Genomic DNA, 17,476 nt, shown 5'->3' with positions numbered 1-17,476 from the left:
TAAAGGGATTCTACCACTAAAACACTTTTTTTTCTAGTTACCACGTCGGAATAGCCTTTAAAAAGGCTATTCGTCTCTTACCTGTGGAAGTGCTCTCCGCCGTGCCGTTCGTTCAAAATACCGGTTTGTATCGGTATGCTAATGAGTTCTCTCGCAGCGATGGGGGCGTCCCCATCGCAGGAGCAGCGATGGGGGCGTCCCCATTGCAGCTCGAAAACTCACCGCAGCGCCGCCTCTCCGGTCTTCGGTGTCCTCCCCTTGCTTCTTCAGCGTACTGTCGGACGCCTGCACAGTACGCTCTGTTCGACGAAGATTGCCGAATGTACTGCGCATGCGCGAAATAGCGGTCCCAGCCATAGTGCGGGCACCGCACTTTCGCGCATGCGCAGTACGTTCGGCAATCTTCGCCGAACAGAGAGCATACTGCGCAGGCGTCCGACAGACGCTGAAGAGGCAAGGGGAGGACACCGAAGACCGGAGAGGCGGCGCTGCGGTGAGTTTTCGAGCTGCAATGGGGACGCCCCCATCGCTGCGAGAGAACTCATTAGCATACCGGTACAAACCGGTATTTTGAACGAACGGCGCGGCGGAGAGCACTTCCACAGGTAAGAGACGAATAGCCTTTTTAAAGGCTATTCCGACGTGGTAACTAGAAAAAAAAGTGTTTTAGTGGTAGAATCCCTTTAAGACTATCCTAATTCCTCCCCCTTTACCTACATCTATTTTTCTTCTACATATAGTCAAGTTCATTTTCCTTAGAATTCTCTACAATCACTCTGTTATTCCTACAACTACCATCTATTCCCCACATTCCTATATCCTATGTGCTGCATTGCTGTTCTTATAAGCCGTTCCCATATCTAGTACTGGCAGATTGCTCTTCACAGTGACTCACTTTCGCCCACACTCTGACAACTTCCGGACAGGAAGTGGCTGGGATACAGCATCAGCACCTGAGCACTCAGACTGAGAAGCCTCAGCCAGCAGAGGACACTGTTACTCGGCATCTGCCATACCTAGAGGCGGGTACTGCTCCAATCTGCCACCGGTAAGAACCCTTTGACCCATATGGTGTTCTGACACTTGGATCTGGCTAGTAATTGCTTGCTGCCATCTCTAGACCTGCTATCCCTAATAATGTGACTTGCACACCTCCAATGAACCACCTGTGTTTCTTACAATAGACCCTTCCTCTATGAGAGCTGATGAGAATATAATTCATATATATATATATATATATATATATATATATATATACTGCTTTTACTAAGCGAGTGATATGATGTACATATCAGTATACAGGACCTCTTCGCCTTAGTGACCCTATTACGTCCCTATTTTCAGCATGCTACTACAGCAGATCACCCCCACATTGTAGATTTTGTGAATCAAGATTGGACCATGTAATATTGCCTGGACTGTTCCCAATAGTATTCTATCTCCTGACTAGTTATCCACTTGCACCATAGGTGAGTCTGAATTGATCTCTCCTGTATGTCTCAGTTTCTCTTCTTTTGTAGTATTAATATGTATAACTAATATTAATGACATTGAGACATTATCTGCTTAGTGCATTAATATTTTACTAATGACATCTTGATGCTGTCTCAAGATAACGCATTCAATATACATGATAGATATTACTACTGATGTCATTTTTGCTAGATAATTTTGTGACTGTACTTTCATCTGTATGCGTCTATCAGAATAGATTGAGTATATTTTCTGATGTTCTATCACAACTTACAGGTCCTGATGAAGGCAGCATTGGCGAAACCGGTTACTGCTCTGTAAGAAGCTTCTTATGATTAAATCACCTCTTCATCTCAACCTAAGGAGTACTTGAATTCTTTACACTTTCTACATATTGGAGTTGGGACCCTATTGAAGCACCCTCTGAAAAATTGAAAACTTGAGTGCCGCATACACATCATACTATGATTGGCCATCTTTGCATCCTCAGCATGACTCTGCTTCTGCTGCTGCTTGTTGTGGTCAGCCCACTCTGTGCCGGACAGCCGGGAACCCCAGACCCACCTGGCAGAATAGGTAAAAGCGTCTGCATGTACTACAGACACCAGTGCAGCCTGTGTATCCCGGACTCCCCTCAATCAGGATGTGTCCACAGCCCGCTGACTGCATCGGGCAGGTGTAATGTTATAGTACATGCCGCCATATGTTCAGTGCTGATTGTCCAGCACAGGCTGGCTGGTTGTGACAGCTGGTAGCTTATGTATATATTATATAACATCTTGTATAGGTTTATCCTAGAAATTTGGGGCAGTCTGTAGTTAAAGGGCAGATGTGGATTTCTGATCCTTTACCTACTGAATTAGTATAAGGAAAATGTTGTTTTTGTACCGTGTTAGCCAGTGGGTAGGAAATATAAAAAAAAAAACTTGAAAGTCTTCAGTAGATGATACCGTTCTCGTAATATTTCACTGGGGGACACAGAAACCATGGGTATAGACCTGGTCATTAGGAGGCGCACACTAGGAACAAAAAAAGTGGTTGGCTCCGCCTACGCAGGCAATACCCTCTCACTGGCAGAATGCTCAGGCAGTTTTTTTCCTAGTGTCGTAGGAGGCAGTCACGACCTGAGTCAGGTCTTTTTGTCTTTCATCGTTTTTATTTAGTTTTTTCTTTCAGGGGCAGGGGGTTGTCAGTGTATCCGTTACACTAGTCTACCCCCTGCAGGCGCAAGCGCTCGGTTTATGAGCGCACCGCAGTCACCCAGTCCCCTGTCGGTTGCTGCAGCAGCGGTTGGATTCCGGTGACCCCACTTAGGTGTGAGGTATCACCGAGTGGTTGAGTCTGTGGCGCGTGAAGTTGCCGGACGGTAAGTATATCTCCCTTCTCCCCCCTCCTTTTCCTTCTCCCTCCCTTCTCCTTACCTTGTACTGTGGATAGAGGGGATGGCTCCTTGTCTGGCTGCCGGGGCTTCTTGAGGCACGGACCGGAAGAGGGGGTCGGGCGGCCATGAGTTCTAATTGAGGCCGCGGCTTTGCCCAGTTGTAGGCTGCAACAGGTTCGGCGGGTTCTGGGGTCTCCTGGCTGGCGCGGCCGAGCCCGCACGCCGGTCGCGGCTGCTATCCGAGGCCACGGCATCTCCGGAGGTGTAGGCCGTGTGGAGGCCGCAGCTTTAGGTATGTTGTAGGCTACACTAGGCCCCACCTCGTCCTTGGGCTTTCCTTTGCCCTGGGGCCGCCCTGCTATTCCATTGGTTGGGTGGGCCCTTCCTGTTTCTTGGCGGGAATCTGGGGGAGGAAGGCCTTATTTAAGGCACTTCCTTTTTCTGAGACTTGTGTTCCTTGCAGTCTCAGTTTGGATCCTTTGGCAGCTTGTTCACAGCAGTGGGGGTTGGTCTTCTGTCAGCAGTACAGTTGGCTGCCCCTTGGGGGTCGTTTTTGTGCCATGTCCTCTCATGAGGAGTTTTCCCGGGTCCCTGTGCCCCCTGCTGTTGTTACGTTTTATGCCAGCTGTAAGCAAAAGTTTCCTTGCGGGCAGTCTGTGTCTATCTGTTCTCTCTGCAGTGCCGCTCGCCCCCCCCCAGGAGCCTCCCAGCCCTTCTCCCTCCCCGGATTGGGCGGTTTCCCTGTCCCAGGCTGTGGATAACTTGGCCAGGCTTAATCAGTCCATGGCGGTATCCTTGGAGCATTTGCCCGCCCAGATTGCGGCGCAGTCTGCGGCTGTGGTTGAAGCTATTAAGGGGCTCTCCCATTCCAGTGCTGGCGGCCGTCCTCTTAAACGGACTAGGAAGTCGTCCTATGGGTCACGATCTTCCTCTCCCTCCCCTGGGTGTTCTCCAGGCAGAGGGTCTATGCACGACTCCTCTAAGACAGGTGGATCTAAGTCTTCTCCTGTGAATTCTGTTTCATCTGGGGACGCCTCTGATTCCGATACAGAGTTTCAGTCAGGCACATCAGTAGCAGCTGCTACGCAGGAGCTTGTACGTGCTGTCTGTGATGCATTGTAATTGACGGAGGGTGCTGAGCCTGGGGCTCAGGAGGATGTGTCTTTTCTCCATAGTCGCCGGTCGCCCTTGGTGTTTCCTAACCATGGGGCATTTGATCATATTTTGCAGGAACAGTGGCTTCATCCGGACCGGCCCCTGTCTTCTACCAGGAGGTCAGATGTCCTTTTTCCTTTCCCGGAACAGTGTGTGTCTAGGTGGAACGAGTCTCCTGCGGTTGATCCAGCTATTGCCAGGCTATCTAAGGCGACTATCCTGCCTCTAGCTAACGCTGCTTCTCTAAGCGATCCAGCTGATAGGTAGCTGAACTCCTTGGCTAAGTCAGCCGTTGTGGCAGCAGGGTCTGCCTTGCGGCCCGCTTTTGCGGCATCCTGGGTTAGTAAGGCTTGTATTGCCTGGGGCAAACAGTTGAAAGCTGGTTTGGCCGATGACTCTGCTCTGCAGGGCAATTAGTTACTGGTGGACCAGATAATGCTTCTAAATATCTATGTGATGCTTCCCTTGAATCAGCTCACCGCTCAGCAAAGGCAGCGGGTAATATGGCAATGCGTCGGACGGTTTGGATCCGTTCCTGGAACGCTGAGCCTGCCTCTAAAAAGGTGGTGGTTGCTTTACCTTTTTCTCACAGTGAACATGGCCGTCTCTTTGGGAAAGGTTTGATGCAACTTATTTCTGAAGCTACTAGAGGCAAAAGCTCTCTGTTACCTCAGAGGCATTCTAGGCGGTAGCCTGCCTCGTCTTCTACCCGCTCCCAGCGGTTTCGGTTTTTTTCAGGACTCCTCGTCCTGCTTCAGTGAACAATCTCCTAGGGAGTCGCACTCTAAGAAGCCCTTCTTTAAGCCCAGATCTGCCTGGCATCCCCGATCTAAGCCTGCGAGGTCAGGAGTGGCCAAGCCCCCCTCTGCATGAAGGGCTGCCCCCATCTGGGAATTCTCAAGTGGGGGGACATCTGCTTGCCTTCCAGGACATGTGGCTCGCCTGGGTCGACGACACCTGGGTTCAGGAGGTGGTCTCGAATGACTACTCCATAGCGTTTTCCACCCTCCCAGAAGAAAGGTTTGTTTTTTTTTCATTTCTCTTTACCTTCTTTCCCTGCTCAGGCAGCCGCTTTTCTCAAAGCAATCGCCAGGCTTCAGGAGCAGGGGGTAAATGTGCCCGTGCCCATTTTTCAACGGTTCCAGGGGTTCTATTCAAACCTATTTACTGTTCCAAAGAAGGACGGCTCCCTCCGCCCTGTCCTGGACTTGAAGATGCTCAACAGGTTTGTTTGAGTTTGAAATTTCCGGTTGGAGTCTCTAAGTTCGGTGATTGCCTCTATGGAACTGGGCAAATTTCTAGCGTCTATCGATATCCCAGACACATATCTCCATATTCCCATTGTTCCGGGCCATCAGCGTTTTCTACGGTTTGCAGTGGGTTCGCGACATTTACAGTTTGTCGCTCTCCCTTTTGGTTTGGCCAAGGCCCCCCTCATGGCTATCGTCCATTCCCGAGGGTTAGCGGTGATTTCATACCTGGACGATCTACTGATCAAAGCACCCTCCAGGACGGACAATCTCTCCAGCCTACAGGTCACTGTGGAACTGCTTCGGCAGTTTGGATGGCTCGTGAATATTGAAAAAGTCCTGTCTGGTGCCATATCAATGGATGGAATTTCTGGGGATGATTTTGGATACCCGTCAGGGCAGAGTTTTTCTTCCGAAAAATTCTGAATCTTCGGTCCAATGTTTCACGCCTGAACCTGTGAACTGGGGATTTGTTTACGTGTACATACCAATAAGCCTCTTCCCCCTTCCTCCCGCCCTCCTAAAATTCTATCCCTATGTGTCCTGTTGTACATAAATATGCACCCTTCAGAAATTGTATTTAGTTATATCTGAAGAAGAAGCCCAGAGCTTCGAAACGTTATAATCTGTCATCATTATGAGTTAGCCATTAAAAAAGGTGTCATCTACTGAAGGCTCTCAAGTTTTTTTTTTGTTTTTTTTTTTTTATATTTACTACTGAATTAGGAAATCCCTTAAATGCACTGCCCTGATGTAGTTGTATGGACAGGTGTGTTATGGCTCAGTGTAGAAATGGCTGTATACTTTGAGCCATTGACTATTTTTTTGCCTTCATGGATAGTAAAATGTTATTCTGCTTGAAGTTTGCACTGCATTAAACCTTGTCTTCAGAAGCTGAGCTTGGCAACTGCCTTTTCCTGGTGATGAAGGAGGTGGGGGTTCCATTATACAGTATAAATATATTTGCTTGTGTGCTGTGTGTTTTTGTTTGTTTGTTTGTTTTTTAATGAAATATTGCACTACCAGAAGAACAAGCCTAAAGAACAGTCTTACACTAGCATTTGGTTTTCTGTTCTTCGGGTCCAGTTGGGGACCTGAAAAACGGAAATCTAATCCGCTTAAGAAGCACTTAACTCCGAACCCCCATAGACTATAATGTGATCCACCCGGTTTCCGCCCATAAAATGCATTTTTCAAGTGGATTCGTGGACTTAAACCCCAAACAGAAATTGAATGGGGGTGTGAATCCAGTCTTATGGTAAAAAGGGAGAAGGGATTCATTTAACCACTTCAGTACCGGGCCAATTTGTGGTCCAGGACCAGACACATTTTAGGTTTATTTTGTATGTGCGGTTTTGAGGGCTGTAACATTTTTCCCGTATGTCTCAGTCAACTAATTTTTGCGTCTTTTTTCGGGGACACATAGGGCTTTATTTTTATGTTATCTTTATTTTCGAATATGTTTTAATTTTTTTTATATCTGGGAAAATATAAACAAAATAGGAGGGAAATTGTGTCTGGTTTTCAATTTTTTTTTTTTTTTTTTAAATTTAATAACACAGTGTCACTGAAAAACTTTATAATATTTTCCTCTCCGTTACGGTAATTTTTATTTTGTATGGTGTCGTCGGGGGTGGGGCTATAACCTTTAATAATGGCGTTTTATTAGTGTATTATTTATTTATTATTATTTTATTTACATTTTTTTAAAACTTTTTTATTATATTTTTATTTATTTTTTTTTTCAGATTGTGTCCCCATAAGGTAATAAGACACCTTTGGGGACATCTGATCACTTATTTTTTTGTACTTGAGGCTGATTTCTCCTATAACTGGGGCTGGTACATTTAACCCCAGATACAGGAGGAATCCAGCATCCTGCACGCTGTATATACAGCTTACTGAGCTGATCTGAGTCCTGTAGGACCCAGCAGCTCTGGTAAGACTCTGCTCCCGGTGGATCACGTGTCCGCCGGGTCAGAGGGCAGCTGAATTATGGCTGCGTCCATAGCCATGTATACAGCGCTCATTGAGCGCTGTATACACAGCGATGGAGAAGGCAGGGGAGGTAATAAATCTGCCCTGTCTTCTCTCTGGGAGCTCTGGCTGAAGTTACAGCCGGCTCCTAGTGAAAGCAGCTACACGATCTCCGTGCAGCTGCTGTGTTCTGACTGGACGTACAGGTACGTCCTGGCAGAACTAGACAACCACTTCCCGGACGTATATAGTCTATGGGCGGTCCGGAAGTGGTTAATTATGTGCCAGGGGTTTTCCTAACCATACACTATAAGCATAATATGACTAGAGTCTAATATGCCAAATATATGTTGGAAGTATGAGCAGTTGGAGAAATTGGAGGCCAGCATTTGTAGTCTGTTACCATGGAAACACATAGGTCTGTATAGATGCTGCAAACACAAAAGGATAGGCTATTTTTTTCAGTTGTGACTTCCATTTACGCTGTGTGGCCCCTATGTTCAGTGCTTTTTGTGATTAACTCTTTGTCTGTGTTATAATCCTTATAATCTAATAATTGATAGTTCTGTGTTACACTTACATTCTGTACATTTCTTTTTATGTTTTGCAGCTGTAATCGGTGCTGGAATCGGGGGCTCAGCAGTCACACACTTTCTTCATCAGCAGTTTGGACCCCAAGTGCAGATTGATGTCTATGAGGCCGACCGTGTTGGTGGACGACTGGCCACCCTAACTGTGAATAGCCAACAGTATGAATGTGGTAGCCCGTCCATTCACTCATTAAACTTACATATGCAAGATTTTGTCAAGCTTTTGGGTGAGTGTTCTGTGCAGACTCTTCTACCCTATGGTTTATATAGTTATTTTTTTTTTAATTAGACAGTTTCCTTGTCATCATCTGTGGAAATTTGACACGACCAATATCCCTTTCTCCCATCTTGTAGAATCTGCAGTCCCTCAAACATTAGATCATCAGCCAGTGCTTCCACATTTAATGTACTTTCTATTAAAGTACTTTTTCTAGATCTCTACTCTAGAGGAAACCAGATGGTCATCTGTTGTACTGCAAAAGTAACGGTGGCTGGTTGAGGTGCTAAGGGATCCATAATGGTAGACAGCCACATGTATAAAAAGTTTTTGTAGGCTATAATATTTAAGAGGATATGTGGCAGATTTAGTGTTATAATACTAGTTTTTGCTCAAACATGTATTGTAACTCTTTGCTGCATGTTTTTTCCTTCTCTCGATACTGGCTGGTAAATCCTGCCAACACATGGACCAAATTTCACAGGTCAAACTCGTGTGAGTGCAGAGTTAGATATTGATGAGCTATGGTCACTATCATTAGTAGATATACTCCGGTCATCAGTATCAGGTTGGTATTGATGCGACACTCAGAACCCCCATCGATCAGCTGTTTAAAGAGCCCCCAGCATTCAGGTGAGTGTTGTGACCTCTTCACTGAATACCAAGCACAGGGCTGAACGTTGTGTAGAGGCCATGCTTGGTATTGCAGCTCATCCCCATTTACTTTTAATAAGACTGAGCCTGCACTGTACCATGTAACCGATGAACGTGACCTTGTCACTGCGGCCTCTTTAAGCAGCTGATGGGTGTCACAGTTTTCTCAATAGCGAAGAGTATCAGACCCCTGGCTAGATCATACCTGTTGTGATACGTTTGACAGATCATTCAGCCAGTTTTCCATCTATGGTCACCTATACTGACAATTTGTTTCCCTCTAATAAGGGCTAAAGCATCGTAAGGAGGTGGCAGGGAAGAGTGCGATTTTCAATGGAGAACATTTGGTTCTGGAGGAGACAGATTGGTATCTCTTAAATCTTTTCCGGCTCTGGTGGCACTATGGAATCAGTTTCTTGAGACTGCAGATGTGGGTGGAAGAAGTCATGGAAAAATTTATGAGGTTTGTCTTTTAGAAATGTTTTGTGTATGTCTAAAATCTTCTGTAAGACTGTTTTACATGAAATGTTTTCTTCATTCTTGTTTTTTTTTACTTTTATGACAGTAAATATTACTTCTGATATAGATGTAACCAAAGACGACCAAAAAAAATCCCTCTCCTGTTTACATTAGAGTCATTGGGAACGAACAGAGGGAGATCCTTCTGTATCTCTTACGCTGGGTTCACATTAGCGTTCGGCTCTCCTTTCTCAGGTTTCTGTCTTCTGCATGCAGAAGATGGAAACCTGTCATGCCGAGTCCGGCCGTGATTGCCGGTGAGCGTTTTGAGCTCTCCGTGGCGAAACCATTTTTTTTTTTTTTAAACCGGACCCAGAGTACTGCATGTCAGACTCTTTGTCAGTTTAAAAAAAAATGGCTTCGCCGCGGAGAGCATAAAGCGCTCACCGGCGCTCACGGCCGGATACCTTTCAAACCCAGTCAAATTAATGGGTTTGAAAGAGTCCTGCTAATGTCTTTTGCTGTCATACTATGATGGATATTAATACTGGTAATGTGAACATAGCCTGATATGTATTTCACATGGTTGTAAACTCCTAAGTTTCATGGCCCCACCGAACCGGTTTAAGCGTCTTAAAGGGATTGGCTTATAAAAGCGATATCCACTGTATAATCATCTTGCCAAACCATAGGTGATGTAAAGTTAAACAATAGTGTCTAAAGAGGTAAAGATAATTTCATCCAGCATCAGTCAATGTGTTAAATTTGAGGCCTCTTTATGCTATGTATTCTAAATTTGCCCTGTCTAGATCTTTAGGATTAGTAATTCTGCCCTGGTATTATGCATTACATGGACAGCCCTTTGATTTCAATGGGCTGCTTGTGATGCTTCATTTACCTTGTAGTGGCATTTCCTGCTGGATTCCTTTGATTCTCAGTCGTGGGTAATGGGACGATGTGATCAGCTTATTTTAGAAGGAACCTTGTAATAAAACAGAATTGTATAAAATTGACATCCCTTTTAAGGTATAATATATTTAATTTCTGCCTTGTCATCCTGATTAGCTATTATGTTGTCAATAACCATCTTTGATCTTCTACATCAGTGGCTCTCTGTGGTTCGTGTCCTCGGGGGGGGGGGGGGGGGGGGTACTCCACGCAGTCTCAGGGGGAACGTGACATGTTTGGCAACCACTACTATGCAAGTGACAGATATAGTGAGAATTCAGGTTCTGAATCTCCTGGTGAGCTCCGTGCAAACCACCCACCAAGGCATCAAAAGCCGTCATATCAGGGTGAATGAGTTCAGTCTCCTTTATAGCAGAGAATAGTCTGAATAGACAAATAGCTTTTGATCTATGGGTGGGTTAAAAGCTGGTCAGAAATTAAGACTCTCAGAACGCTTAGGGTGTCCGCCGCAAGCAAAAAGCGTTTGCTTAGTTTTTCGTTTTTGCGCCAGTTTTTCTTTCCCACTTGAGGTCAGCACCAGAATCTGACACTGTTGGGGGTATTTGTTTGGAACTTTTTTCAGGCTTGGAGAGGTTGAGATATACTATTCTGTATATGTGGAGTAGTTATGCGTTTAGGGTCTCTTCGCCCCTATTGTTGAATATCTTGTTTACAATGTTATTAACCTATTAAGTCTGGGTTCACACTGCCATTTTTGAAGTTCGTTGTTTTGATCCTTCATGAAATCAGAACAACAGACTCCGACATTGACAGATTCAGCTGGAGCACCTTCCCCGTCATCATTAATTCTAATGTTAAAACGGAAAAGGAAACTTTCTTCTGTCTTGGTTGTTCATTTTTGCCTGCAGGACTTTACTTTTTAATTAAAACGACACTGAACAAGATGGAGAAAAAACTTTGGAGTGAATGGTGACAAATGCAAATAAATCAGTTTTTCAGTCTGTTCTACTCCTATGATGGATCAAAACAACAGACTTAGTTTTTGGAGAGCATACTAAATGCAATTGTGTTTTTTTTTACAGAGTGTATAAATATCAAGCTCATGAATACGCTTTCTCAACAATAGAAGGGCTCCTTCGGTCACTAGGAGGAGATCACTTTGTAAATATGACGCAGAAATCAGTTGGGGAATCTCTGCAGGGTATTGGAGTGTCACAGCGCTTCATTGATGATGTGATCAGTGCTGTCATGAAAGCCAGCTATGGACAGTCTGTGTCAATTCCAGCATTAGTTGGTAAGTTTGGAGGGCTTTTTTTTTTTTTTTTTTTTTAAATAGTTTTGTGTATGTTCCTGAAAAAAATGGGCTATGCAATCTGTCTCCTTCAGTGTTTGCAGTGATACCGCGTTCTGTGCTAGAGGAGGGGGATGTCGCAGAGGTGAGCCAAGTGTTGGGGTCTCTTTATGAAGATTTCTGTACTAGTGTACACACACGCTAAACTCTTTACTTACCTACTGCATCTTTTCTAACTGCCACCTTACTTACTGTAGTTTTGGTTCTCCTCCACATTGTTCATGGAGGCATTTGTTCTTTTATTTAATATAGGGTGGACTTACTCAAATAAGCAATAGGAAGTAGTTAGACAACTGTTGGAGCCAAAATGTTATCTGTTAAGTAAATTTGCATGTATGGGCGGGTTCACACCTGCGCTCGGTCTCCGCTTTGCAGGTTTCCGTCTTCTGACCAAGAAACTGGACAGAAGACGGAAACCGGCAGTCAGTTTTCAAACTCATTCACTTGAATGGGTTTGCAAAGTGTTCGCCTGTGTGCATCTTCTGCCTCTCCATGGCAAAACTGTTTTTTTTTTTTTTTTTTTTTAACTGGACACAAAGTCGGACATGCAGGACTTTGTGTCCAGTTTAAAAAACCTGTTTCGCCGCGGAGACCAGAATGCGGACACTGACTGCCAGTTTCCATCTCCTGTCCAGTTTCTCAAGCAGAAGACGGAAGACCCACAAAGTGGAGACCGGGCACAGGTGTGAACCCGCCCTCAGCTTAACACTAACAAGTGTGCGTGATTTTTTTTTTTTTTTCCAATGTGGAGAAGGAGACACGCAGCTTATTTCTTACAGGTACAAGGTTTGGGTATGGTCAGATCCAACACATCCAGTCTTTCCTTACCCTGACATTTGCCCTGATATTATTGGCGCTACATCTGACCAGCTCAGCTTAAAGAGAATCTGTCACCAGGTTTGTACACAAGATGTGTCAGACGTCAGCAGTCTACTTCGGCAGTCGGAGGAGGAACCTTGGGTCATCATGGTTGGGGCTTTGACCCCCACTAGCCTAAGGATAGGCTACTGACAATAGGGCCCCAAACCCGATATCAGGTTCCCTTCAACATTTCAATGTCAAGGACCTGTTGTGATATTCTGACATGCTCTAGTCCTTTCTGCTATTACTACACGTGGCATATTGTGAACACTTCTTACTGTTTGTGTAATTACACAGGCTGTTTCTCTTTCTTAGGCGCCATGTCTCTGGCAGGGGCCCAGGGAAATATGTGGTCTGTAGAAGGTGGTAATAAACTGCTTTGTTCAGGTTTGCTGAAGCTGACAAAAGCTAATGTGATCCATGCCAGGGTGACGGCAGTGTCTCTACATAACACAGGTATGACCATGGTGCTACAAATGTGTAAATCTTAATACTTTCGTACTGTGCCAAAATTGAAAATGAGCAAAGCCAGACTATAGACTCTGATACAAGGATCTGTATTAAAGGATTTCAGCATCTGTTCTGTGATTCACTGCAGTAGTATGTCGGAGCTCATACCACCTTATTTAGTGTTATTCTGTCATGAACATTTTTTTTTTTTTTGTTTATAGACTTTTACTATATGTACCGTGATAAGATGTGAGAGGACTTGTCACCTCCACTGATATGACTGTTTAGTGAATACTTGTATTGCTCATAAAATAATAAAATAAACCTAAAAATTATGTTAGAACTTGTGCCGTTACTCTCTAAATCCTCCTGGAAAAGTACTGAGAAGTTGACAGCTGAGTATAGATTATGTTATAGAAAGACAATCAAAGTTTCAGTTACAATTACGGGCGGTGTCTGGTCACATTGACTTCACTATAATTGGTGCACAATACTATACAATAACAGCAGAAGTAATAGTCACTTTACCCCTACCACCCTCTGGCTGATACTTCCTGGGACCTCCAGTCTCTCTGTTCATCTGACTCCTGTACAGTCATTGTGGACAGTGATTGACTGTACATGTTTTCAGCGGAGGAGGGGGAGCTTGGGAATTGACGCAAATTTTGTTTTTCACAATTGTTGCATTGTTGTCAGCCCATTCTTGCCTAATAAGTGCGTGGCATTTATCACAAATTCCATGTTTTTGTTGTACCCCCACCTCCTCTTTCGAGTATTGACTATAAGTTCTCGATCGCATTGAGATCTGAGAACTTCCTTGGCTATGAACCCAAAATTTCTATGTTATGTTAACTGATCCACTTAAGTCATCACTTTTGCCTTGAGACATTGTCCTCCATCGTGCTGGAAAAAGCCTTGCTCCTCACTAAACTCCTGGATTGTAGGGAGAGGATGTCTAGATACTACTTACTCTTTATTCATGGTCGTGTTATTAGGCAAAATAACACTTCCTCGAATGAAACAGCCCTACACATGAATGATTACAGGATGCTTTACTGTTGGCATGACACTGGACTCATGGTCGCGCTATCCTTTTCTGTTCGATTCTTCCTGACGTCCCAAAAGTCTGAAGAGGCCTTCATCAGAGACTATAACCTGACCTCAGTCCTCTGCAGTCCAAACCTTGTACTTGCTGCAGAAAGTGTTTGTCCTTGGTGAGAGAATTGTCTTCTAGGATTGTCCGGAGAAGGTGGGCGCTACCTTGTGACCTATGTCATTCCAAACCGTAAAGCATCCTGAGACCATTCGTGAGGGGTTTCTTTTCATCCAAGGGAATGGGCTCACTCACGAGCACTGCCTTGAATAAAGAATGGTGTGTAACTATGCTCCATCTTCTCCCAACCATCCTGGAGCAATTTGGTGATGAACAGTGCTTTTTCCAATATGGTGGGGCACCTTGTCACAAGGGAAAAGTGACTTGGTGAACAAAACATTGATGTGGCCTGGAAACTCTATTGAAAACTTGTGGTCAGTCCTCAAAAAGTGGGTGGACAAATAAAAACACAGAAATTGTAATAAACTCCAAGCACCAAATAGCAGGAATGAGTTGTCAAAACCTAAATTTGTGTCCGTCTCAAAACTTTTGGTCATGACTGTACTTCACATTTCTTTTATGTAATGGCATTGATTAAAAAACATCTATAATTGTTTCAATGAGTTCTGCAATTTCCAAGTCTTCTGGGATTGCATCTATTTAGCTGAGTGTTATAAAATGCTTTATGTTGTCCACCAGAGGGAGCCACGGCCTTGCATTGTACTTGTACTGCACGTTCCATGGATGTGCCCGGTAATTTCTGTTGTGTTTCTTGGGTAGCAGCTACATCCAGAACTAATGTTTAATAAAAGTTTGAAATCTAAAGCTGAAATCTTACTCGACTATGATTTGTCTCTGCAATATTCAAACTAATAAGCAGAAAACAGAACTTGATCCTTACAATGTACAGCAGGAATATTATGTGTAATTTGTGAATAATACTTTTACATAGCACTTTACATATCAGAGAACACATGTGCAGACAATATCACGTGACAAAATAATGAACATATCAAGCAGTAGGAGTGCGGGCCCTGCTCACAAGAGCTTACAATCTATAATTGGTGAAGCGGAGGTATACACAGATGCTGTACCGTGATATAATCTTACTGCACTTTTCTCTCCTCCATTTATTCTGTCTGATCTCTTTACAGAGAAGAAGCGTCTCTATGAAGTTCAGTATGAACAGGAGGGAACTCTTGGTTCAGATTACTATGACTTGGTCATTGTGGCCGCTCCTTTGCACAAAGCTGGTTATCCCATCTCCTTTCTAAACCTTCAGCCTCCTCTTCCTGAGCCTATGGGATCTTACCATCGGGTAGTTACTTCCATTGTCCATGGCTACCTGAATTCCTCCTACTTTGGCTTTGTAGATCCCAAACTTTTTCCTTTCTCGAGTATCCTCTCCATGGACACGCCAGATGCAATATTCCATAGCCTGGAAAGCTTATGCCCGGTAAATGTATCGGTAGGCTTCCGCCGCAAACCTCCGCAGGAAGCTGCAGTGTGGCGAGTGCTGTCTCAAAGGCCTCTAGACAGAAAGGAACTAAAAACGGTGTTTAAGTCTTACTATTCTGTTCAAGTAATCGAGTGGCAAGCTTTTCCGAGCTATGCCACCGCCGGTTCCTCCAAGTCCTTGCCTCCCATTATTCTTGATGATGGTCTCTATTACCTTAGTGGCGTAGAGTGGGCTGCTAGCTCTGTGGAGATGAGCGCAGTGGCGGCAAAAAATGTGGCTCTTTTGGCTTTCAATCGCTGGTTTGGACTCAATGAGAAAATAGACCAGCAGGACCTAATGCACAAACTGAAGACTGAACTTTAGGATAGATGTTTTACAACGCATTTACTTGACTCTTTATCATGGCATTATGCATTTAACACTGGACTTCATGGTGCAGCACATCCTCCATTACAGCTGGATGTCCTGTACCTGACAGCTTTCTTATCCGATATGATGAGATTATTTAAATTTTGCTTGAAATAACTGGAAGTGATTTTATTTTATTTTTTTTATTATGGACTACATCTCGCATCGGAATGACCAACATTGTGATCTGTGTCCCTTTTACTCCGCATTTTCCACTGTGACTATTTTAACTGTATCAGCATTGGACATGAATCATTGTAATATAAAACTGGATCGATACGTTACGCACCTAGTAATAGTGGGTTGTCATAAACCGTTTAAAGGGAATCTGTCACCAGAGCCCAGCATATCGACACAGCCCCACATATTGATAGGTTAGGGTCCTCTTGTAAATCGGTACCTCTGGTGCCAAGATATCATTTTGTGAAAATGCAACTGAGTTCTGGAGCAACAGCATCTCCCTCTTTGGAACAACGGCCATGACCTGATTGCACCAAAGTACTCATTTGCATATTGACAAAAAGGGCAATATCTTGGCAATGGAGGGCGCTGATTCACAAGGGGAATACATTGTTTAAATCAGATCAGCCTAACCTATCAATGGGGTTAGGTTCTGGTGACTCTGTTTTAACACTATAAAATCAAGACTGAACATCTCAAAGGGCATGGATTATGTGTTTTATCTTTCAGAGCAACATTATTTATGTATGATTTATAGACTTTGGGTTGCAGAGAAATGCCAGTAGCCAAATTAAGGCTGAGGCTCCACATTGCGGAAACGCAGCTTTTTTTTTTTTTTTTTGCAGATTTTGTTGCGGCTTTTTGAGCCAAAGCCAAGAATGACTACAAAAGGAATAGGAAATATATAGGAAGTTCTTATACTTCTCCCTTCTGCTTCATCCACTCCTGGCTTTGGCTCAAAAAACACAACAAAATCTGAAACAAAAAAAGCTGAGTTTCCGCAATGTGGGGCCTCAGCCTAAAGGGGTTTTCCAGGTTCACAGATGTTGATCTTTAGCTGAGGTCATCAATATCAGATCATTGGTGTCCAAAACCTATCACCCCTATCAATCAGCTGTACTGGTACAGGAACAGAGCCGAAATCCCAGCTATATTCTTATGTGTTGGCTGTAGCAGCCCGGCTCCTGTTCATTATTCACTTGAATGGGTGCTGATTAGAGATGAGCGAGTAGTATTCAATCGAGTAGGTATTCAATAGAATACTACGGTATTCGAAATACTTGTACTCGATCAAGTACCACTCGCTATTCGCAGTAAAGATTTGATTCAGAACCAGCATTGATTGGCTGAATGCTATACAGTGTATACAGTGTATAGCATTCGGCCAATCAACTCTGGTTCTGCAGCAGGCTCGTCTTTGCTAGTCGGGAGAGCTGGCAGCTTGTGATATGCGGGAGCTGACTTTTTCTCATAGGAATGCATTGACCAGCGTTGATGGGCCGAATGCTATACAGTGTACAGCATTCGGCCAATCAACGCTGGTTCTGCCGGAGGCTCGTCTGTGACGAGGCAAAGTCTAAGATCGGACCACAGCAGTCTTCATTGTGGTCCGATCCTACACTCCACATCGTCACAGACGAGCCTCCAGCAGAACCAGCGTTGATTGGCCGAATGCTGTACACTGTGTAGCATTCGGCCAATCAACTATAATGGGATTCAATATTCGATCGAGTAGTCGAATATTGAGGCTCTACTCGAAACGAATATCGAATCTCGAATATTTCATTACTCGCTCATCTCTAGTGCTGATCTGCAGTAACCTGGTCTA

The 17,476-nt window shown here is 44.2% G+C and overlaps 1 protein-coding gene across 1 annotated transcript; it reads left to right on the top strand.

Annotated features, from left to right (window-relative positions):
- The first annotated feature begins 1,342 nt into the window (after positions 1-1,342).
- Positions 1,343-16,436, top strand: PCYOX1L (prenylcysteine oxidase 1 like). The gene is made up of 7 exons (XM_075274683.1): positions 1,343-1,469; positions 1,750-2,049; positions 7,847-8,053; positions 8,986-9,160; positions 11,148-11,359; positions 12,593-12,733; positions 14,975-16,436. Exons 2-7 carry the CDS (start codon positions 1,938-1,940, stop codon positions 15,640-15,642), a joined length of 1,515 nt encoding a protein of 504 aa, XP_075130784.1. The 5' UTR covers positions 1,343-1,469; positions 1,750-1,937; the 3' UTR covers positions 15,643-16,436.
- Positions 16,437-17,476: the final 1,040 nt, after the last annotated feature.

This window comes from Leptodactylus fuscus, chromosome 5 (assembly GCF_031893055.1).
Source record: "Leptodactylus fuscus isolate aLepFus1 chromosome 5, aLepFus1.hap2, whole genome shotgun sequence".
Classification (NCBI taxonomy): domain Eukaryota; kingdom Metazoa; phylum Chordata; class Amphibia; order Anura; family Leptodactylidae; genus Leptodactylus; species Leptodactylus fuscus.
This window is presented reverse-complemented; position numbering and strand designations above follow the sequence as displayed.

Coding starts and splice junctions, on each gene's coding strand:
- PCYOX1L (XM_075274683.1), top strand. CDS start 1,938: ATGATTGGCCATCTTTGCATCCTCAGCATGACTCTGCTTCTGCTGCTG. Junction 2,050..7,846: donor AGACCCACCTGGCAGAATAG/GTAAAAGCGTCT, acceptor TATGTTTTGCAG/CTGTAATCGGTGCTGGAATC. Junction 8,054..8,985: donor AGATTTTGTCAAGCTTTTGG/GTGAGTGTTCTG, acceptor CCCTCTAATAAG/GGCTAAAGCATCGTAAGGAG.